General features: G+C 42.0%; 1 protein-coding gene across 3 annotated transcripts in view; it reads left to right on the forward strand.

Annotated features, from left to right (window-relative positions):
* Nucleotides 1-25,141, forward strand: part of cntn4 (contactin 4) — a 169,907-nt gene that overhangs the window by 78,806 nt on the left and 65,960 nt on the right. For all 3 annotated transcript variants that reach the window (XM_029694672.1, XM_029694674.1, XM_029694673.1), the window contains 4 exons: nucleotides 5,221-5,424; nucleotides 9,514-9,616; nucleotides 9,951-10,135; nucleotides 13,492-13,631. In XM_029694672.1, the coding sequence (XP_029550532.1) occupies nucleotides 5,221-5,424; nucleotides 9,514-9,616; nucleotides 9,951-10,135; nucleotides 13,492-13,631 (632 nt within the window). The remainder of the gene's footprint in view (nucleotides 1-5,220; nucleotides 5,425-9,513; nucleotides 9,617-9,950; nucleotides 10,136-13,491; nucleotides 13,632-25,141) is intronic.

Below are 25,141 nucleotides of genomic sequence, written 5' to 3' on the forward strand. Positions count from 1 at the left end.
AGGCTGTCACTTACGCTCTCTCAAAGCACACTACATTAGTGTGCTGCCTGTGTGACTTAGCCTTGGTCTTTGTATTACTCAATTACTGTTTTTAGTCCTGGACCTAATGCGTCTGACCTCCATTTTATAATGGAGAGAGAACTTTTAGGGGCACTCCAGACTGAAATCACTTGTGCACATCCACTTAGAATAGGGTGGCTTTTATTGTGTATCCTCTGTTCTTTTTGCCCCAAGACCCCGGGATTTGAGAACATGGAGCATGTGCACTCTGTCAAGTCATGTAAAGGAACAGAATGTGGGGAGGAAGAGGATTCTCGGAGCCTGGAGCAAACTTTGGAGCACTGCACTTTGAAACACAATTGGAATGGCATTAATTTCAGGGGGTGTTTTTCACAGAGGCTGTGGGATGGAACTCTATGTTTCCAACAGAGAGGAGAGGCTATATTTTGGAGGAGGCCCTAGTTATATAAACAGTGTGCACTAATTGTACCAAATTTAGGCTATAGCTGTTATTTTGTGTAATTTTATTTTGATGCTCACCAGACTATTGGACCTGCTAGGACCTCGTCTCAGTGAAACTAAAGTAATATTTCAGAGAAACTAAGAAATTAGATTTGTGACCCCTTTATGGGTTTGTCCAAAAGCTCCACACATGTCACGGTACAATACTTCTTCCTTACGTCTAGGGACTATATTAAACTTCGAACACGACTATTAGATACCTTTTGTTTTAAGTTTGTTTATCGCCAGGATGCTCCTGCCTGTGTTTGTAGCACAGTAATAATAAATGCATAGTGTTGTCAGAGTAAACGTTACATGTATATTAATAGCAGACAATCAGACATCTGTGTCATTATTAATATTCATTGAAAGCATGACACTGATAATGCATGATGAAGATACAAATACAACCCCCTCCCCCCACTCAGAATCAACACGCCAATATTAACACTGATGCATCTCATAACTCAGAAGGATCTAACCAACTGATATGCCCTTATTATAAACCTTAACAACCGCATTGTATTGATGGATGGGTTGTTTTGTCTGTTGATGCAGGCCTATGCTGCACATGTTGTTCACCCTTGTCGTAATTATTCCCCATGTTCAGATGAATATTTCTTGTTTTTTTTTTATAGCAAGCTGACTCTGCAGGGGGATCCCAGGGGGCTCTGCCACTGGGTTAAGTGTAGGAAGAACTGAGGCTAGGAGGCCTGCAGCGTGTAGGTATTAATCATGTTGGTTACTTTGAACAAAGCCAAGAGGCTGGTATGGCTTTAATTGTTGGCTCAGAACACTGCCGCTATTAGACACGTGAAGGAATGCTTGTGTAAGCATTTCCAATCATTTGTCATTAAAGTCTATTTATATTCTGTCATGCCCATTGAAGGGAATAATTACACTGTTGGACTAGTGCTTTGATGATAAATAAACAATATTATTTGTATTTCTGTCATGGGGATTTTTGTGTTTTGGGAAAATTGTAGAGATGCACAATTATGTCATAAAAGATTTCCCATGGTGATTGGATGTGCTATTTTGTTTGGTCAAATTTGCTTGGGCTAATGGAGTGAGTCTATACATTGACTAACTCATTTGACCAAATATGTTATACAGTATGTAAGACAAATCCTTTAAATCTTACTTTCAGTCATACAGTAGGTTTTTTGTTCTCTGAGTGTGACAGAAATACAGTGTATGCTGAATCTGTAGTGGAAACCTAGGAGACAGTGGTGTCATCTTAAAATGATGGCAGATTTTCCTTTGGAGAATGTCTTAGTGTCTCCGTCTTCCTACATCATTTAAACATTTTCACAAATCATTTACGATATACTTGCTGGTTTCTTTGTTTTTGTGGATCTCCTTATTTCATGGTGACTTCTCCGTAGCATTGTGCCACCCTAGCAATCTAGACACACACCGCACTATATTTTGGCAGCATCTCACAAGCCTCTTGGGGGACTCCTCAAAGTGGAAACTCCACTCTACTCAAATGTAGCATCTTTTCGCAACAGCATGGAGGAATTTGCCCACACTTTACAGATTGCCGTATCTATCTAGCATTCATAAACTCATCACATGGCCAAAATCAGAAGAAATTGTTCATCATGAAAGGAATTTTCTACAATAATTGGAGTTTATTGTTAGTCTTTTTACTTTCTGTTGGTAAAAAACACCTTTGGCATCTGTGTTTTGTCATTTTGTTTGTTGAACGTAAACATAAGAAAGCAATCAGTCAGTTTGTGTGGGTGTGGTGGTTGTCACGTCGGTCTTATTCATATTAGTAAAGCTTAGTGGTGAAACCACCACATCCGTTTGAGATATTACAACAACAAAGAAGTTACTGTAAACAACAAACACTGTTGGTTTTCCCTCGGACATCATTGCACATGCAATAGGAGAGCAAAATATGTGCTGCTATTCTTTTCACCACGTTGGGCGACGCTCCTCACCTCCACGTCGCCAACAGTCGGGATCTCAGCGTACTGTTCAGAGTTAGAATAGTAGAATACACAAGAAGCAAATTTCGAAATCTGGTTGTGCATCATCAGTTTTTCTCTTGTTATGTCAGTCACTGACGGTCACTCAATTACCGACCGGGCGCCAGCCGATTGATTTTGTTAGTCACTCTCACTCAGATATCATATTAAAAACTGCAAACATTTCTCTCCACCGTATGGCAAAATGTGTAGAATTGTAGGAAATGAACTCTCTCTGCTAAAATGTTTTGCTCGCAAGGTTGGCTGCGACCCCCCATTTTGAGTTCAGTTTTGTGGCCCCCACCCCCATCAAAGTTGCCCATCCCTGGTTTATATTATGGCAGAATTCTTGATGCTTTAAGAAAGTAAATATTGATTTCAGCCCCCATCTGAATGTATTTTCTAAATGCTAAGTCTGATGTCTAAATACTAACTTTAATTTGAAGTCAAAAGCTGTCTGTTACATTATGCAAATGCATTATCCTCTACTTTACCTACAATAACCAATTACAGTTTTTGATAATATTTTTCAGGCATGTTTCCTAATCTTGTTTAACACTGAATTATCATTACATTTTCTTGCTCTGACATTATTTACCCATACTGTAGTCACCATGTATCATATGAGTAGTAAACTTAAGGCACTGAGGAGCATAAATTGAAATAATTAGCTTTTTTATTTTACTGGACTGATGGTACCTGCATCTGATGATCATGGTGCTTTCAAGGCAACTGGGACCGGTCAAATCATGACGTCAGTGATCTTCAGGTTGGTTGGAAAGTCAGAGCTCTAGAAAGATGCCTGAGTTTCCGACTTGGAATTCCGTGTTGGATGACCGTTCAAAACTACTTTTCCCAGTCTGAGCTCCTTTTTTTTCTTTCTCAGTTGTCTTGAACGTACTGAAGTCGGAAATGTTCGAATTTCCTGTAGTTTTGAACACAGTGTTAGTCTCAGTGGAGGGAGGGAGAGAGCAGCAGAGGGTCCACCTCTCACAGTCCCTTGTCTCTTCTTCCTTTCCTCCAGTGAGACTGACCAGAGATGAGACACCGTCTTCTATCTGATGGCGAAACTGAGTCGCACGGCATCTGCCTTATGCACTAATTCATGTTGTTCCTATGACCAGAGAAAGCTTAATATTCCTCAATATTAAAATACTCCCAGTCTCTTCAGACAAATTAAATGGTTCGAAATGGGAGCACTTTGCTTACCCGGTGCGTAGGGCTTCTGAATCGAGTGCACCTACCACTAACATCGCAACACGAATAAAAATCTAAAAGGAGCGCAGGCCTTTATCGTTGGCTTTTCTACAGAAATGTTGGACCAACGTTAGACCACTTGTCTATACACTCAGGACTCTGCCAAAACACACTTTTGAAGAGGCTGATTGGCCTGTTCTGATTCATGCTGTAGCCTATACCTGCTCCTAACTGTGAGTGAGCTGCATCATGGATCAAATCCTGTTTTGATAAATGACCAGGCAGTTAGAAAGGGTAAGGGGAGGTATCCTCCAAGACTGTTTTGTTTAATTACCAGCCAGCTAACAAGTGAATGGGTTTGATTTGGCATAGCAGGGAAAAGGTACATGCGTGCCTGTCAATTAAAAGGCCTGGAAAACTCATTGATGAGAATGTCAGAACATTCAGAAATAATAATTTCTTCAAAGGAGAACTCAGCTCAGTTCCTGCTGGGAACAGTGAGCTTGGATTGTGAGCAGTGAGCTTGGATTAACACAAAGTAGTGAGCATGGATTAGCACAAAGCAGTGAGCTTGGATTAACACAAAGCAGTGAGCTTGGATTAACACAAAGCATTACAAAATATACAGAACTAAGAATGTGGAGTATTTCAGTTGTCTCAGTCACGTACAAATAAAAAAAATAAAGTTTTGTACTCCTCTGTGAATCCTTTTGGCCTGAGGAGCCCAAGTCTCTGAGCACAGAAAGTAATTGACTCTGCAGACAAATAGCAAAATAAAATGTCTTTCTCAAAGGTCAGTCTTCACAACGTGTGTTTTGTTCTTTTTGAAAGAAGCATGCCACAAAGACGACTAGAGAGATTACCCACTTGACAGTTACCAGCCAACAGGACACTCGTTATCCTGAGAATCATAGAAGATCTGAGATCCTGGCTTGCTCTGTGATCCTACAAATGTCCTGTATACTGTATGTTGTACTGTTATTTTTACCATTGTGGTAAATTATTATTTATTTTAAAGCTTACTTAACGTAAAATGTACCTGGTATTTTTGGTCACGTTACTGTCCAACTGTGTGCTATAAAAACAAAACCCAACTAACTAGGCTGTCATGTCAGTCATTCTTAATATATTTATTTACAAATTGTAAACATTCTCAGCTAATCTTGAATCCTTGTATTAACTACAAAGTGTCCTCAGATTTTTGTCAAAATGAAATGTTCATTTACAGAAGAAACCTTGCCACACAAACAACATTCATTTTGAAGTGTGTCCAGATAATTACAGCACCTCGTAACTCCTCACACTTGGAACATCATTAATTTTCACCCTAGTGGGTAGCTCTCTGGTGATTGAACCACACCACCACCCACCTGCTACACCATCAAATCAACTCCAGTCCGACAAACCTGGACAAATCTGGTATTTTCTGTATTCTCACGTGATATTATTTTAATAAGAAGGAGAGTCAGCTTGACCCTCTAACCCCTGTGTAGATTTAGTTTTAATTTGATCTCACACGTTTTATTTATTCCTTTCTCCACAGATCTGACGTTCTCCTGGATTTTTAATGAGTACCCCTCGTTTGTGAAGCAGGACACGCGTCGCTTTATCTCGCAGGAGACGGGGAATCTATACATCGCTAAAGTGGAGCCTTCTGATGTGGGCAACTACACCTGTGTGGTGACCAACACTGTCACCAAGACCAGGGTCCAAGGCCCGCCCACTCCTCTGGTGCTGCGCAGTGATGGTGAGATCCAATTCTACAACAACTACTACAACCCTATTAAACAGTATAGTTCTATTTCACGTGTTCCTTTTCTGGCCCTTGTGCGATTTAATGTGATCAATACCATCACATTTGAATATCAATTCAATTCAAATGTTGTTTGTCACATGCGTCGAATACAACAGGTGTAGACCTTATCGTGAAACTCTTACTCACAAGCAGTTAACCAACAATGCAGTTCAAGAAACAGAGTTAAGAAAATATTTACTAAATAAACGAAAGTAAAAAATGAACTAAAAAGTAACACAATAAAATAACAGTACCGAGAAAATGTGTGGGGCTACAGTTTAGTGGAGGTAATTTGTACATGTAGGTAGTGGTAAAGTGACTATGCATAGATAATAAACAGAGAGTAGCAGCAGTGTAAAATCAAAAGGGGGGGTGTCAATGTAAATAGTCCGAGTGGCCATTTGATTAATTGTTCAGCAGTCTTATGGCTTGGGGGTAGAAGCTGTTAAGGAGACTTTTGGACCTAGACTTGGTGCTCCTGTACTGCTTGCCATGTGGTAGTAGAGAGAACAGTCTATGACTTGGGTGACTGAAGTCTTTGACAATTTTTGGGGACTTCCTTGACACCGCCAAGTATATAGGTCCTGGATGGCAGGAAGCTTGGCCTCAGTGATGTATTGGGCCGTACGCACTACCCTCTGTAGCGCCTTAAGTTCAGATGCCGAGCAGTTGCCATACCAGGCTGTAATGCAACTGATCAGGATGCTCTCGATGGCGCAGCTGTATAATGTTTTGAGGATCTGGGGATCCACGCAAAATCTTTTCAGTCTCCTGAGGGGGAAAAGGTGTTGTCGTGCCCTCTTCACTACTGTCTTGGTGTGTTTGGACCATTCTAGTTTGTTGGTGATGTAGACACCAAGGAACTTGAAACTCTCGATCCGCTCCACTACAGCCCCGTCGATGTTAATGGTGGCGTGTTCGGCCCTCCTTTTCCTATAGTCCACGATCATCTCCTTTGTCTTGCTCATGTTGAGCGAGAGGTTGTTGTCCTGGCACCACACTGCCAGGTCCTCATCCCTATACGCTGTCTCATCGTTGTAGGTGATCAGTCGTGATTGGCCAGGCAGTCGTGGGTGAACAGGGAGTACAGGAGGGGACTAAACACATACCCCTGAGGGGCCCCCGTTTTGAGTATCAGCGTGGCAGATGTGTTGTTGTCTACCCCTACCACGTGAGGGCGCCCCATCAGGAAGTCCATGATCCAGTTGCAAAGGGAGGTATTTAGTCCCAGGGTCCTTAGCTTAGGGATGAACTTTGTGGGAACTATGGTGTTAAATGCTGAGCTAAGACCACCACCAGCCTGTACTATTGACACCAGGCAGGATGGGGCCATGGACTTATGCTGCTTATGCCAAATCCTGATTCTGCCGCAGCATGATGCAACAGGAACTGGGATTCGTCGGACCAGGCTATGTTTTTCCACTTCTTTGTCCAGTGTTGGTGATCGCGTGCCCACTGGAGCCGCTTCTTACTGTTTTTAGCTGATAGGAGTGGAACCTGGTGTGGTCGTCTGCTGCAATAACCCATCCAGGACAAGGACCGATGAGATGCCGTTCTGCAAACCACTTGTACTGCTTCGTTATTTGCCTGTTTGTGGCCCACCTGTTAGCTTGCACGGTTCCAGACATTCTCCTTCGACCTCATCAATGAGCTGTTTTCGCTCAAAGGACTGCTGCTGACTGGATGTTATTGTTTGTCGCACCATTCTCTGTAAACCCTAAACACTGTTGTGCGTGAAAAGCCCAGGAAGCCGACCATTTCTGAGAAACTGGAACCTCCCGCCTGGCACTGACTATCGTACCGCGCTAAAAGTCGCTTAGGTCACTCGTTTTGCCCGTTCTAACGTTCAATTGAACAGTAACTGAATGCCTCAATCCCGGTCAGCCTGCTTTATATAGCAAGCCATGGCCACATGACTCACTGTCTGTATGAGCTAACCATTTTTGTGAACGGGGTGGTGTACCGAATAAACTGTCCACTGAGTGTATAAAACACAGGTAAATCAAGTTTTTTTGACTGCACTGTGCCTTTAAGGAATACAAATTAATTCCAAAGGTTAATTAGCTGTTTCTTTGCAACTTTAAGATAGCCCACTAGCCGATGGTTTTGGTGCTTCAGGCTGGCCTTATCAAAGGCTCTCCAATGGAAAGGTCATTTGTCTGAGAGTGATCTAATTGTTGGCTTTCTTGTCCCAGGAATAATTATTTCTCTAACTAATGTTTAACACCATGCAGGGATAAAATTCTGATATGTATGATCTATTCATGGTAGAGTATTGTAGTTCTTAATACTCCTGACATTTCATCTACTGATTGTGTACCATATCTAGCAAATATGTCAGGCGCAAGTACAGCAAACTATAGTACCTTACGATAGCGTGAAAACTACTACTAAATACTAATTCATCCCTCTTAGATATGAACATGAGTAAACGAAGCCTCCCTGTTGAATATGGTCTTTAAGACAATAACAATTGGTTGAATCGAGGGAAACATTTACTGTACATGTAGTCAGTCTACGTATCATTAAATATTGCCAAGGGTAGTATAGCAGAATTACAGTGCATTACACTGAATGTATCTAAGCAGTCAGGTGGGAATTGTTTAGATACAACACTCTGCAGAAGCAGCAGCAGCAGCATTTGACGGTTGTGTTTCCACGATAGTGGATCTCTGATAGTCTGGAATCACTACTTCTAGTGCATGCTATTGCGTAGGATGCCGCATGAGAAGGTATCATTGTTTTTATTTCATTTATAACTTATTGTTTTTATCAATGCACCAGACCTGCTGGTGTGACAATGAGATGCCAATAATGAACCCGCCAGAGTCACACAGGTCACATTAGCTTGTGTCCCCATCCTACAGGTCATGGTATGAGAACTGGTTAAACACGATGGTGTTCTCAGTTTTTCTCTACGAGACATGCTTCCTTTTGATTTTTTTTTTTTGACTATCTGTTTTTCCATGCATGAATCTGCTTTTCAATGCATTTCTATGGGCTAATAGCAGGATGGCTAAATTCAATGTCTCAGATAAAATGATGATACAATGATGATGCTCATAGGCACCCGAGTGGCACCCGAGTGGAGCAGCTGCATCCCCACTTTCAAAATAGGTTGCAATTTTCAATGATGATCAATGTTTGAGCTATTCTGTATTAAAATAGACATGTCACATTTCTATATTTTACTAGGCAAGTCAGTTAAGAACACTTTAAGAACACATTTTTTTTTTACAATGACGGCCTACCCCTAACCACAGTGGGCAACTTATGGGACTCCCAATCATGGCTGGTTGTGATAAAGCCTGGAATTTAACCAGGGTCTGCAGTGATGCCTCTACCACTGAGATGCAGTGCCTTAAACCGCTGCGCCACTCAGGAGCCCCAGAATGTAAGGAATATAATTTTCTTGAATAGAATGTGACAGGCTGAACAATTGAAAAGGTAAACTATTCTACTATGGGGTTGTCTGATTCTGCTGTTGCTTACTTGTGTTGTTGACTGTGGAAAATTAAATATGGACAACACATGTTTCATTATAGAATAAAACATTTGCATAACCAACGGTACCGGGTCTCAGCTCCGCCTGGTTCTCATTTGGATCATAGGTGGCGGGTCTCGGACCCAGCGGGACCCAGCCCAGCTGAATCCCTGGGTATTTGACCATTAGAGCCTCGTCCAGCGGTCTCATTTACCATGGCTGATAGGCCCTTGGCTACCTGGCAGTATTATAAAATGGAGATACGGATGAGAGTAAGCTTTCACGGTCAGTCAGGGAAACATCCAGATAACACTTGCCTCGCAATATCAAGAGCTCATTTGGGCTGAGAAACCTTTGGAAATGTGATCAAGGATTGCAGATAAAGAATACCAGCAGCAATGAGAAAACCTGTTAGTGGCGTTCCAAAATAACCACTTCTCAGATGTATGATAGTAATCGTTTATAGGACATATGTAGGAAACGACATATCAGCAGTTTCCATGTTGGTTTAGTTTTTTTTTGCCTTCCTGTAATTGGTTGTGAATGTCTCTCCTCAGGTATAATGGGTGAATACGAGCCAAAGATCGAAGTTCAGTTTCCAGAGATTGTCCATGTAGCCAAAGGATCAACAGTGAAAGTGGAGTGTTTTGCATTAGGAAAGTAAGTACGCTTTGGGCTTGATTAAACAGGCACACAAATACATGAAAAGCAGAAGGTTATTAACAAACAGCATGAGAGTTTTCATGTTTCACTGCATGCCTCCAACCCTGCTCTGATTGAGGCTGGGCTGCAAATCTGAGAATTCTGATACAGTTGGGGCCGTGTGAGACTCCTCCTGGTTCACTAGCTGAGTGATGTATGCCCTACTTGACTTTTTTCTGTCTAATCCACTGAATCCATATAGGTTAAGTACAGTGGCGATGTTACAATGATTTGCGTTTGTATGAACATGCTACAAGGTTTCTCTACCTCTCTGCATTACTCTCTCCTCCAGCCCTGTCCCCTCCATAAGCTGGAGGAGAATGGACGGAATCCCCTTTTCTAGGAAGGTGGACGTGAGGAAAGCCAGTGGCGTCCTGGAAATCCCATATTTCCAGCAGGAAGACACGGGCACATACGAGTGTGTGGCAGAGAACTCCAGGGGGAGGAACACTGTAAAAGGAAAACTCTCATTCTACGGTAGGTGATCCTGGACCATATGAATATTTGAACCAGGGAAGGCTTCATGTGTCAGTTTCGCTTAGACTGAGAGGCATCAAACGGAGACCTTACTGGGTTTAAAACAGCCATTGGCAATCAACTGCGGCGCTGCGACTTTGCATGGGGGAGCATCGTTTTAACAGAGCATCCCAAATGATTAAAGCCCTGGTGGCCAATATGCCTTTAATATTTTGATCCGGATTAAAGCAGTGATGATGTGAATGAGGAGACCTTGGATGTGACCTTGTATTGGGCTCCAACAGATGGCATCATGATTGGCATCCAGCTTGACTGGAGATCAAAGCTCTTACACTGCATACTTAGACCAGGGCCACCATATACCCCATGAATTATCTGCAGTGCAGCATCTGGATGAAGTGGAAGGGGAGTGGTGGCAGGTAGTCAAGCGGTTAGAGCGTTGTGCCAGTGACTGAAAAGTTTCTGGTTTGAATCCCCGAGCTGACAAGGTGAAAAACACTGTTTGCTAAATGGCAAATGTACTGTAGTAGTTTGCTGAATATGCCTTTATTATTTTGTGGACTTTCCTCGTAATTATTGAGGTAAAGTTATCAAAAGATCACTGTCTATTCAGAACGTTTCAAGTAAAGAGAAAATGTTAAATAGTTCCCCTCAACCCTGCTACAAGCATGCTTTTCCTCTCCCCATTATGGCTAGTAGGAGTCGTTATTAACTCCACCATATGTTTAATCCGTATTTTAACAGTATTTTAACAGAGCAGCGGTGTTTGTATCTAGAGAGAGACCACAGGCTCTATCAAAAGTAAAATGGACATTCAAATGAAGGGTCGGGACCTTCCGTTGTTCTCCAGTAGTCATACGATATTATTGTTCATGCACGACGTCCTCTTATTATGTGAGTACCTGTAGGCTAGCCGTACCACTGAGATTGATCTCTCCCTCCTGGAGTCTTTCTATGCTGCATGCCTAAGGACCCATTTACAAGAATAGCTCGCCGGGCTCCGTGAATGTTTTCTTACACTTGTTGTTTAATTGTTTATAGTCCACACAATGTGAATCACTCACAGATGCTGGAAAAGACTAAAAACGAACACGGCTGGCTGGACTAATGATATGAAAGTATGTTTGCTATGGTAGCTGCAACGAGATACAGTATAGCTGTATGCATTATAAAATGAGGTAAAAATAAAACAGCACAGCAGATGATAACAGTCGTACGTCCGCACAGACCATCTATTTTAGTATGGGTAAATATTTATGATATATTTTACAAATTACTCATTGTCTGCGCTAAACAATTTTCCATTATTTACAAGGTGTCTAGCTAAAAGCTCCCTGCACCTCTCTGTAATGGAACCCAGCAGCAGCGTTGCTCTGGCTGTGAGCTATGGGGGATGGTTTGTCCGAATTAGCAGCAGGTCTGCCCTCTTTTGATGTGCTTTCTCACTTACTCTTTCTCTCTCTACTCTCCCTCTCTCTCTTTCTCTCTCCAGGTGATAAAAATATATCTGTAATCTTATTTTGAAGTCCCTTGGAATTAAGCCTTTGAGACATTTGTCAGCAGTGTGTGAGAATCAGGGAATCGATAAGTGTATCTCGTGTACATCGCTACAACCTGCAGCCACAAAGCTGCGAAAGCCTCAGCTTTCTGCCTAGGAAAGAGCTGAAGGCATTATTTAACTCGGAGAGTCTGCTGATCACTGTGTCCTCAGTAGTTAGATGTTAACGCTTTAATAGGGGTTCTGCACGTCTTGTGTTTTAACAAGGTGAATGGTAATTATCCTTTCTTGTCAGTCGAAGCTACATTCAAATGAATGTCTGTTGTTCTACTCTTGATTGGAGAGAGCATTTTGGGATAAAATGGGGAAATGTTGGACATTATTCTATTTGAATGTCATCTAAAAAGTAGCCTAATACAACTAACTATGCATATAGACTGCCATTGGTTTCTCTATTTTAATCAACAATTTGCCTCTGCAGTGTATTTAATACTTTCCTACAGTAAGCAGTATCCCAAGATAATGCCATGAATATAAAACCCCGTGTCAGTTTCACTCTGATTCCCCTATCGCCTATCTCCAATCTCCCTCTTTGCTTTAGCTGGTTGATCTGAAATGTTTGGGCTGATTGTGTGAACACTGGGCCTGATGCAGCCAGGGATGGGCTGCCCGCTTTCATTTGCTGGTCTGTGACTGAGAGTCGATACGTTCACAGTGGCTGAGGGATGGAGTGACAGAGGGCTAAAACAACAACAACAAAGGGGTCCTGGGAGGTGGAGAGGGTGGAGCATGACCACTAGGCTTCTCTCTAAGATTGCGCTGGCATGGATGTGATGCTAAATGACTGGTGATAATGGAGTCTCAGAGTACCTCTCTCTGCTATCTCATCTAGGAGCACTTCTGTCCAAAACACACACTGGCTAACCTCTTAATACCCAGACGCACACACAGACCCACCAGACCACGCAAACACACCCGCTCTCTCTTTTTCATTTGTTTCCTATGTCTCTCTCTCTTTCGCTCTCTCTCTCTCTCTCTCTCTCTCTCTCTCTCTCTTTCTCTGCTCTCACACACACATGCACCACATCAAATACACACAGGAGGTATAGGGATACGTTTGCAATTACTATTGCATTTCTAACCGTTTCATCTCGAATTTCTTGGAAGCAAGCTGAGCTGAAGCAGGAACCCAATTAGAGTTGGATTTGTATGTACTATTACAGAGAAGTCACCTCAAAGGTCAGTCGGGGAGTATGGCATTAGTCAGATGCTGTGTAATGGAAATGTATAGTGTGCCATTACTCTTGTCGTGACAATGACCTGGTGTGATAGAGGATGATGGCGGATTGACCTACACATCATCCACAACATGGAGAGTTACGAGGATAGTAAATCTGGAGGTTTATTTTCCTTATTTCCCCACTTGCTAATTTGTTAACCAGTCATGAGTTACTTGGAAGCTACTGTAGGAATCAATAAAGCTCCTGTATAATTCCACCATCATTTACTCGAATGGTTTTTGGGAGAGGTATTTTATGGCAATGTGCTACCCACACATGTATACACTAATACATCTGGATTGTTTTGTTCACTGTCTCAGCAGCACACATAACCTAACACGAGGATAGTCATATACCATTTACGCTGTTTACTGTATTTTTGGGTTCTACTTATGTCCAAGCACAAAGTCAATTTGCAACAATACATAACTCATTTTAATTTCAGTGCAGGATCAACTGTCTTGAATTTCAAAATACTCTACATTGTTTTCGAAGTATGAGGAGTATAGGCTACCTGCGTGAAATGGGATCTGTATGAGAATGTTCTAATTCACAGCAATGTTGTTTTGACCATGCAGCCCCTCCACATCTGATAGAGAAACCCCAGGATGTGCAGAAGCCCATTGACGACTCTCTGGTGTGGGAATGCAAGGCCACTGGAAAGCCCAAGCCCTCCTATAGGTGGATGAAGAACGGAGAGAACCTGGAATCACTGGAGGTAAATTTGGTAATTTAAAGGTCATCTATGGCAATTTATGCTAACTTTGGTAATTTATACATGAATGCTTTTTTTGTTTTTTATTTATATAGTATTAATTTGTTATATCTGTGTCCATATTGTCTATGTGTTTCTACTAGGTAGACCATATGGTTCAAGAGAAAATAGCCTAATTAAAAAGCATCTAATCTAATTAGTTTCAAATACATCTGTAGCTCTTACTTCACAACTGCCTGTATTACTTCACAACTGCCTCCAGTTCGGCACCAAAACATTTACAACAAAGACATATTGACAAAGTAAAAAGAAGTGTGTAAAAAAAATATAAAGGATATTTCATGTTGAAACCCTCATGTTAAACAGCAATGGTATTTACTAAGTTGATGGTTTATATTTAGGATAATGCTTTACAGCTCTGTCATTCAAATGTTTATTTTAAAACGATCTTATTAGATTTTGTTCTATTTTGCATGTGATAAGGCCACAGACAGCCAGAGACAATTACAGACACCTGTGATAATCTGAAGCACCCAGAAAGACCAGTAGATGTCATCTGATAAAATGCCATATATTCCTTGAAAGTTACCAAAATGCTGGTAGTTTACTGGTAAACTTTGGAAGTTTCCAGTGCCCTACTGTAGTTCTGCGTTTAGCTCACAGTGGAGAGAATTGGAGCTGATTCAGGATGATAGAACAGATAAATGCATTGTGCCTAACAGACATGATTCTCATTTCACTGGCATACTCAATGCAGATAGTTTTATGAACTTCAATTACTGTAATAAACATTGTACTGACAAAGCAGTGTATTTCCTGCTTGGCTTGTTCAGCCTCTCTCAGTATATGAGTCCCTGGTGCACTTGGTAGTAAAAACAATGAAATCTAAACACAATTTGGCTAGATATCACCTTTATTCCTCAGAGCATAGCTTTAAACTGTTCAGTTCCCCCAGAACACCACTTACCTTACAGGATTTACAATATCCTGAAAGTGTCTACTAAGCTGGTTTGTTAAAGGTAGACGCAGCGAAATGACGTTGCCACGAGCAGCGCCGCGGATATTGAGATGAGCGAGATGCAACACTTCGCTCTCACACAAGTCACACACGGTATCTGCTCATGTGCACGGGTTCGCTTCACGCTGTTACAGCGTGGTAGCCACGGGACCAAAACAGCTGAGAAGTTGAGCCTCGCGCTTCAACGCTCTTAGATGTTGCGGATGTTGACCCACTATGCTGTTTACTTTCTGCATCAATGTCATATCGCTGAGTCCACCTTTAAGAGACCAAACTGCAAACAAGCAAACAATTGTATGCTTTTCTGAACGCCATAATGTAAGACCCACCATAATCTTCTGGTAAATCTCTCTTCCCAGAGTGCAGGTCATTAATCCTGTACCACCAACGGAGAAAAAGGAGGTTAGCCCTTTATAACCACACTGACATCATCCGAAACACATCCTAGATCTGTTTTAGCCAGCCCTTTATAACCACACTGACATCATCCGAAACACATCCTAGATCTGTTTTAGCCAGCCCTTTATAACCACACTGACATCATCCGAAACACATCCTAGATCTGTTTTAGCCAGCCCTTTATAACCACACTGACATCATCCGAAACACATCCTAGATCTGTTTTAGCCAGCCCTTTATAACCACACTGACATCCTCCGAAACACATCCTAGATCTGTTTTAGCCAGCCCCTTATAAACACACTGACTACTATGCATCCTAGACCTCCTGTACTTTATCCCCATGCCTCCCTCAAATTACCCATCATGAGCACAGCAATGAGAGCTGAACACTACCTAGACACTGTACAGTGTAGACCGCAAATCCAAAGTTATTCGTTCGGCTCATATTATTGGCAATAAAGGTATGGCTTTGTGGAAGTATTATTCAATACCCCTGAATGGGAGCGTGCCATGTCCCCTGTGCTACAGTAAGTGGCCAGGTTATTTTCTGGAGATTGATGGTGGGCACTCAGGCACAGCTTGGACTAATAAATAAGCAGACTTGATGTTAATTTTCTTAATTACACAAAATGTTCACAAACAAAACAGACGGTATCGATCAATCCTTCAATGTTATATATGTAGTTGAAATGAGAGGTGCAGGCTCATTTTATTGTTACAAGAGGCAGTGCTCCAAACAGCAGCAGCAGGCACTTTCCTTCCCCCATAAAGGCAGATTAGGGTTGCCTTCAGCTGTGCATAATTAACAATCTGTCTAGTCATTGCATCACATTGGATTAAAAACCTTTACAAGGTCTGCTGGAATGGTATGATTTGTTCTCTCAGTTGGTTAAGGAAAGAACTAGAGTAGGTAACAGTCCCCCCCCATCTGTTTGTCTCTAGGAAAGAGGGATACTTTAACTTAGTTGTTTTTATCACTTTTCACAAGCAGTATTTTCATACAATCCCACTCGGTACAGATGACAATTCAACGTCTATTCCTCGTTTGTACAACGTAATTTCATTGAGATGACGTGGAAACAACGTTGATTCAGCCGGTTCAGTTTACACGGCCGGTTTGACTGCACAGATTTGGGAACCATGTGTATCTGATGCCTCTGAGTGTACAGTATCTGTGGTAAAAGGTTAGACACATTGACGGTGTTAATTCCCACGGAGTAGGATTTCCTTAATATGGACATAATAAATGGGTGGATTAGCAAAGCACTTCGATAAATAGATGACTCAAGCAGAGGTATTCCATTGTTTGAAATTTCACCCATCAAATAGCGCAGCTTCATCAATCTAATAACTAAAGGTCACTGATGGAAGGAGAGCAGGAACTGTGAAGATATACCATGCGCAGTGATTCATTACAGCAAATCAATGGGGACCTTTTCTGCTTCTTCTGCTCATTTGGACATTTGAGCTGACTGCAATGGCTTATGGCTTAATTATTTTAAATAACCTCCGGTAACACTTTCTTTGGATAATCCCAAGTAGATAGTTTGTAGATGTTCAGTAGATGTTTAATAACTGTCAACAACATTCCAACTAACTACAGTGTCTACTAACCCTAACCCTAGCCCTAACCTTAACTCTTGCCCTTATTCTAAATCTAAACCTAAACCTAACCTTAACTGTTACCTTAGCAAGCAGTTGCTTATCAACAGATCATTTGCTGATAGTATGACCATATGTAGATCATCCAAATAAAGTGGAGCCTAACTTCCCAAGTTTGGTCAGTAGTTAAAGTGCATAATGCAAATGCATTTCTCATACCTGCCGAAATGGACAACAATTAAACACCAAATTCAATGCATCTCAAAAACCGCCATGACAGACGTTTGTTTGTGACATCAATCAAGTCATCCGTAGGGCTGTTGCGGTGACCTTATTACCGCCACACCGGCAGTCATGAGTCGTGACCGCAGTCAAATTCCACTTGACCGTTTGGTCACGGTAATTTCCTCTTATGCACTCTGGACATGCGTTAGTAGTACCCAACTCACTAACGACCATCAGGTCCTAATGGTCTGGTACTCACCACTCTATTGTCCCTCAAACCACTCTGATGTCAATGCAAATACAATAGAATATCACATCAAACACTGATCATCAAAACAGTATCAACCTTTTAAAACTCACCTCACAAATTTGCTACTGTTATTTTGAGTTAATATTTGATTTTGAATAGCCTAGTAATAATTGATTGGCTGACACATTACATTAAGCGACAGAATATTTCGCCACTGTGCGTTTCCATCTCCTCCCCTCTTTCCTCATTCAATTCTCGAGCGAACTGTCAACAGTTTAATGAAATGTTTCGTTTTGAAAACATGGTACTATCGATGTTCCCGAATAGATTTCACTTGGTTTGGCTGCAGGAACAGGGTTGGATAACCCATGGCATACAGAGTTTGGGTGGAATATCACCTGTCGCGCAGGGAGAAGCTGCATGCTCCTCAAACAGTGGTTGATGCATGGAGTGAAATGGAGTAGCCTACCCGGCATGATTAAAAAACAAACAGGCGGTAAAGCAGACCCCATTCGCTATTCGAGTGCATATAGATTACATTTTTTCCCCCCTGCCCCTGTTCCTGCCCATTTGGCAATGGGCCATTGTAAATCAAAACAGATTTGACATATTGGTAAAGACAAGATTAAATTGAGAATAGTCTGATGAGTGAACATATACAGTAAATATGATCACTTGATGAGAGAACAGCTTGTGCAGCCTGAGGCAAGGAACAGAGCGCAAGCTTTTTTTTTCAAATCATCAATAGCCTATAGCGCATCATCAATAGCCAATAGCACATCATGCAGCCCATGTTTTGATTTCTAAGACATTCTAAGGTTTGCATCATTCACAACTAAAGTTGCCAAATAACTCTAAATCTAGCATATAGGACCTGTTTCAAATGATCACTTTTACTCTCAACATAGTCACTTCAAATGAGCACTAGCTCAGGAATGGTAAAAGTATCCTTTCTATTTTATTCAGATAAGTTCAATTACAGTGCCTTCAGAAAATATTCGTGCTGCTTGACTTATTCCACATTTGTTGTTACAGCCTGAATTCAAAATTGATTCAATTGTTGTTTTTTTCTCATCCACCTACACACAATACCCCATATTGACAAAGTGAAAACATTTATTGAAAATGAAATACAGGAATATCTCTCATTTACATAAGTATTCACACCCCTGAGTCAATACTTTGTAGAAGCTCCTTTGGCAGCGATTACAGCTGTGAGTCTTTCTCAGTAAGTCTCTAAGAGGTTTCCACACCTATATTGTGCAACATTTGCCAATTATTCTTTTCAGAATTCTTCAAGCTCTGTCAAATTGGTTGTTGATCATTGCTAGAAGCCATTTTTCAGGTCTTGCCATAGATTTTCAAGCAGACTGAAGTCAAAACTGTAACTCAGCCACTCAGCAACATTCACTGTCTTCTTTGTATCTGATTAGAATCCAAGATGGCGTAGCAGTCAGACATCTGTTGTCTTGTCCCGTCCCATGTATATATATTTTTTTTCTTCGTATATGTTTTGTATAATTTTTTTAATAATTTTTTAATCTCAATTCCCATCTACGGACTGAACATATTCTCCTGCAACCCACCTCGCTCAATGTGGTACGGATCTGCTATTTTTACACTAAGAACCGGAACCCCCATCAGAAGCTAGCCAGCTAACTAGCTACTAGCTAGTTGTCAGTTAGCCACTGCTTGCTGTCATCACCGTTAACTCGGACATTAGCCAGCCTCAGTCCGGTCAATTCCTGCCAGTCTGCACAGCGCGATATCAACCCAGAGCATATCGGACTGCTTTTTCTCTACCACATCTCCACATCTCCAGATTCCTAACGCAAGCTCTGAACCTTTACACCGGATCTTCGCAGCTAGCTAGCTTCTATCCGTGTGGCTACTCCTGGCTAACGTCTCTGTCCCGAAGCAAGCACCAGTTAGCCTGGAGCTAGCCTCGAGCTAGACCCATCTCCCGGCTAGCTGAAGAGGTCCATCAGCCAATTCATGGGATACAATACCTAGTTTGTCAACTAGCCTGGACCCTTTTACTGCCGACACGGAGCCCCGCCGATCCATCACGACTGGTCTGCCAATGTAACCGTCCGAGGGGGTTTCAACAGGCTCCTCCATCGCGACTCCCCTAAAGGCCCATCTCCTAGCCTGCAAGCCGCGGCCCGCTAGCTGTCTAGAGCATATCGGACTGCTTTTCCTCTACCACATCTCCACAAGTTTGTTTTATTCACTGCTTTAGCACACTCCGCCAACCCGGATGTCCTAGCCGTGTCTGAATCCTGGCTTAGGAAGGCCACCAAAAATCCTGAAATTTCCATCCCTAACTATAGCATTTTCCGACAAGATAGAACTAGAACAAGATTGCCATCGTGCTTCTATTCCTGCATTGCATTGCTGTTTGGGGTTTTAGGCTGGGTTTCTGTGCACACTTTGTGACATCAGCTGATGTAAGAAGGGCTTTATAAATACATTTGATTGATTGATTGAACTGCCAAAGGGGGCGGAGTTGCAATTTACTTCAGAGATAGCCTGCAGATTTCTGTCATACTATCCAGGTCTGTGCCAAAACAATTCGAGCTTCTACTTTTAAAAATCCACCTTCCAGAAACAAGTCTCTCACCGTTGCCGCTTGTTATAGACCCTCTTCAGCCCCCAGCTGTGCCCTGGACACCATATGTGAATTGATTGCCCCCCATCTATCTTCAGAGTTTGTACTGTTAGGTGACCTAAACTGGGACATGCTTAACACCCCGGCCGTCCTACAATCTAAGCTAGATGCCCTCAATCTCACACAAATTATCATGGAACCTATCAGGTACAACCCTAAATCCGTAACCATGGGCACCCTCTTAGATACCATTCTGACCAACTTGCCCTCTAAATATACCTCTGCTGTCTTCAACCAGGATCTCAGCGATCATTGCCTCATTGCCTGCATGCATAATGGGTCCGCGGTCAAACGACCACCCCTCATCACTGTCAAACGCTCCCTGAAACACTTCAGCAAGCTGGCCTTTGTAATCGACCTGGCCCGGGTATCCTGGTAGGATATTGACCTCATCCCGTCAGTAGAGGATGCCTGGTTGCTCTTTAAAAGTGATTTCCTCTCCATCTTAAATAAGCATGCCCATTCAAAAAATGTAGAACTAAGAACAGATATAGCCCTTGGTTCAGCCCAGACTTGACTGCCCTTGACCAGGACAAAACATCCTGTGGCGTTCTGCATAAGCATCGAATAGCCCCCGCGATATGCAACTTTTCAGGAAGTCAGGAACCAATTTATTCAGTCAGTTAGGAAAGCTAAGGCTGGCTTTTTCAAACAGAAATTTGCATCCTGTAGCACTAATTCCCCCCAAAATTGGGACACTGTAAAGTCCATGGAGAATAAGAGCACCTCCTCCCAGCTGCCCACTGCACTGAGGATAGGAAACATTGTCACCAACGATAAATCTACGATAATCGATCATTTCAATAAGCATTTTTCTATGGCTGGCCATGCCTTACACCTGGCTACCCCTACCCCAGCCAACATCTCAGCACCCCCTGCAGAAACTTGCCCACGCCACCCCCATTTCTCCTTCACCCAAATCCAGACAGCTGATGTTCTAAAAGAGCTACAAAATCTGGATCCCTACAAATCAGCTGGGCTAGACAATCTGGACCCTCTCTTTCTAAAATTATCTGCCAAAATTGTTGCAACCCCTATTACTAGCCTATTCAACCTCTCTTTCGTATCGTCTGAGATCCCCAAAGATTGGAAAGCTGCCTCGGTCATCCCCTTCAAAGGGGAAGACACTCTAGACCCAAACTGTTATAGACCTCCATCCATCTTGCCCTGCTTTTCTAAAATCTTCGAAAGTCAAGTTAACAAACAGATCACTGACCATTTCGAATCCCACCGTACCTTCTCCACTATGCAATCTGGTTTCCAAGCTTGCGATATCTGGTTTCCGAGCATAAACGATATCATAACCGCCATCGATAAAAGACAGTACTGTGCAGCCGTCTTCATCAACCTGGCCAAGGCTTTCAACTCTGTCAATCACCACATTCTTATCGGCAGACTCAATAGCCTTGGATTCTCAAATGACTGCCTCGCCTGGTTCACCAACTACTTCTCAGATGGAGTTCAGTGTACCAAATCAGAGGGCCTGTTGTCCGGACCTCTGGCAGTCTCTATGGGGGTGCCACAGGGTTCAATTCTTGGGCCGACTCCTTTCTCTGTTTGTATTGTGGAGTAACTACTATGTTGTTCATCCATTCTCAGTTTTCTCCTATCACAGCCATTCAACTCTGTAACCATTTTAAAGTCACCATTGGTATCATAGTGAAATCCCTAAGCGGTTTCCTTCCTCTCAGGCAACTTAGTTAGGAAGGGTGCTTGTATCTTTGTAGTGACTGGGTGTATTCATACACCATCCAAAGTGTAATTCATAACTTCAGCAAGCTCAAAGGGATATTCAATGTCTGCTTTTTACATTTTTACCCATCTACCAATAGGTGCCCTTCTTTGCGAGGCATTGGAAAACCTCTTTGTGGTTGAATCTGTGTTTGAAATGTACTGCTCGACTGAGGGACCTTTCAGTTAATTGTATGTGTGGTACAGATATGAGTCAGTCATTCAAAACTCATGTTAACCTCTTTCGTTCCCCTAGGATAGGGAGCACTACAGCGATTTTTGAAAAAAATTCGTGCCCATTTTAAACGGCCTCCTACTCAAACTCAGAAGCTAGGATATGCATATAATGAATACTTATGGATAGAAAACACCCTAAAGTTTCTAAAACTGTTTGAATGGTGTCTGTGAGTATAACAGAACTCATATGGCAGTCAAAACCCCGAGACCGATCGTAACAGGATGTGGAATTCTGAATTGTGGACTCAACTTCACATCTTTGCCTGTAATTCACACAGTGAGCAATGGTTCATTGAGCACTTCCTATTGCTTCCACTAGATGTCCCCAGTCTTTACAAAGTGGTTTGAGTCTCCTACTGTTAAAACTGAATGAATGAGACGCTGTTGAAATTGGTCACATGAGGAGGGCCATCACCATTATGACGCCAGCGGCCCTGGCATCCCTCCCCTTTCGAAACGTTTTGAAACACAATGCAATCGTCCCCCTCGAATCTTATTGGCTCTCTTGTTGAAAAATGCCCTGAAGATTAATGTTATTGTCACGGGCTGGCTCGAGAAAACAACAGGAGAGGTAGAGTCATGCCCAGGAGTCAGAGAGTTCTTGACCATACTTCTTTATTAAAAGCAACTGGATGTGGTCGCCAAAAGTATAGGGGCGCAGCCCTTAAATGATTCTTAGGTGGTGTACAAAAATGAAAATAAACCACAGGCAGAGGGTAAAACCCAGTACACGTTCCTCTAGCACAAAAACCCCGGACAAGCAACACAATCACGTACAAACACATACATTCTACGCTAACCTAAATAACCCCCCCTTACTAATGACTAACCAAAAACAGGTGCGTGCCTAACTAGACCTAACCAACAGAAAGTGAAACAAAAAGGGATCGATGGTAGCTAGTAGGCCGGCGACGACGACCGCCGAGCTCCGCCCGGCCGAGGAGGGGCGCCACCATCCGTCACTGTCGTGACAGTTATACAACGTTTGACATGTTTGAACGAACCTAAATGGAAAAAAAATGCATTTTCTCGAAATAGCTGTCCCGCGGCCGACGGAGCATTTGGATCAGCCTTCAGACGCGCTAACAAGAACAAGTTCTTGGAACATAAAGGAGTAATTTTTTCAAACGAAAATAAATTTGTTGTGGACCTGGGATCCCTGGAAGTGCTTTCTGATGAAGACAACCAAAGGTAAGGGATTATTGACAATAGTATACAAGACTAGATGTGATATGCGATTGTTCCAAGATGGCGCAGACCTATATTTACTAGGTAATTTTCTGAGTATCGCATCCCCTTTTATCGCAGTGTGATTACCCAGTAAAGTTATTTTTAAATCTGGCATTACAGGTGCTTTCAAGAGATATTCATCTATAAATCTTAGAATGACAATATTACATTTTAAAAATGTTTTCGAATAGTAATTTAGTAAATTGTAGCACTGTTTCACCGGATGCATTTGAGGGAAAATAGTTAGTCAACGTTACGTGCCGATGTAAAATGCTGTTTTTATATATAAATATGAACTTTATCGAACAAAAGAATGCATGCATTGTGTAACATGATGTCCTAGGTGTGTCATCTGATGAAGTTTGTAAAAGGTTAGTGCTGCATTTAGCTGTTTTTTGGTTATTTGTGATGCATGTGGTTGGTCGGAAAATGGCTATGTGGCTACTTTTACGATATACTCCTCTAACATAATCTAATGTTTTGCTTTTGCTGTAAAGCCTTTTTGAAATCGGACAACGTGGTTCGATTCAGGAGAGCTGTATCTATAAAACGATATAATTTGAAAAAAAATGTGAAAAAAAAAATGTATTACATTTTGTTATGCTAATGGCGATAGGATTTTTCGCTGGATGTCCGAGCCGCACAGGGGTTAAACACTATTATTGCACACAGTGAGTCCATGCAACTTATTATGTGACTTGTTAAGCACATTTTTACTCCTGAACGGGTTGAATCATAACCACAGGAACTACAGTGGCTTGCGAAAGTATTCACCCTCGTCACATTTTTCCTATTTCGTTGCCTTACAACCTGGAATTAAAAGGGATTTTTGGGGGGTTTGTATCATTTGAGTTCCACAACACGCCGAGCACTTTGAAGATGCAAAATATTTTTTATTGTGAATCAAATAACAAATAAGACTAAAAAAACTGAAAACTTGACCGTGCATAACTATTCACCCCCAAAAATCCATACTTTGTAGAGCCACCTTTTGCTACAATTACAAATGCAAGTCTCTTGGGGTATGTCTCTATAAGCTTGGCACATCTAGCCACTGGGATTTTTGCCCATTCTTCAAGGAAAAACTGCTCCAGCTCCTTCAAGTTAGATGGGTCCTGCTGGTGTACAGCAATCTTTAAGTCATACCACAGGTTCTCAATTGGAATGAGGTCTGGGCTTTGACTAGGCCATTCCAAGACATTTAAATGTTGCCCCTTAAACCACTCGAGTATTGCTTTAGCATTGTGCTTAGGATCATTTGGAAAGTGAACCTCCGTCCCAGTCTCAAATCTCTGGAAGACTGAAACAGGTTTCCCTCAAGAATTTCACTGTATTTAGCATCATCCATCATTCCTTCAATTCTGCACAAGTTTCCCAGTCCCTGCCAATGAAAAACATCCTCACAGCATGATGCTGCCACCACCATGCTTCACTGTGGGGATGGTGTTCTCGGGGTGATGAGAGGTGTTGGGTTTGCGCCAGACATACTGTCGGAAGTTTACATACACTTAGGTTGGAGCCATTAAAACTAGTTTTTCAACCACTCCACAAATTCGTTGTTAACAAACTATAGTTTTGGCAAGTCGGTTAGGACATCTACTTTGTGCATGACACAAGTCATTTTTCAAAAATTGTTTACAGACAGATTATTTAACTTATAATTCACTGTATCACAATTCCAATGGGTCAGAAGTTTGCATAGACTAAGTTGACTGTGCCTTTAAAAAGCTTGGACAATTCCAGAAAATGATGTCATGGCTTTAAAAGCTTCTGTTAGACTAATTTACATAATTTGAGTCAATTGGAGGTGTAGCTGTGGATGTATTTCAAGGCCTACCTTCAAACTCAGTGCCTCTTTGCTTGACAAAAGAAATTAGCCAAGACCTCAGAAAAATAATTGTAGACCTCCACAAGTCTGGTTCATCATTGGGAGCAATTTTCAAACACCTGAAAGTACCACGTTCATCTGTACAAACAATAGTATGCAAGTATAAACACCATGGGACCACGCAGCCATCATACCGCTCAGGAAGGAGATGCGTTCTGTCTCCTAGAGATGAACGTACTTTGGTGTGAAAAGTGCAAATCAATCCCAGAACTACAGCAAAGGACCTTGTGAAGATGCTGGAGGAAACGGGTACAAAAGT

The sequence above is a fragment of the Salmo trutta genome, chromosome 16 (genome assembly GCF_901001165.1).
Source record: "Salmo trutta chromosome 16, fSalTru1.1, whole genome shotgun sequence".
NCBI lineage: Eukaryota > Metazoa > Chordata > Actinopteri > Salmoniformes > Salmonidae > Salmo > Salmo trutta.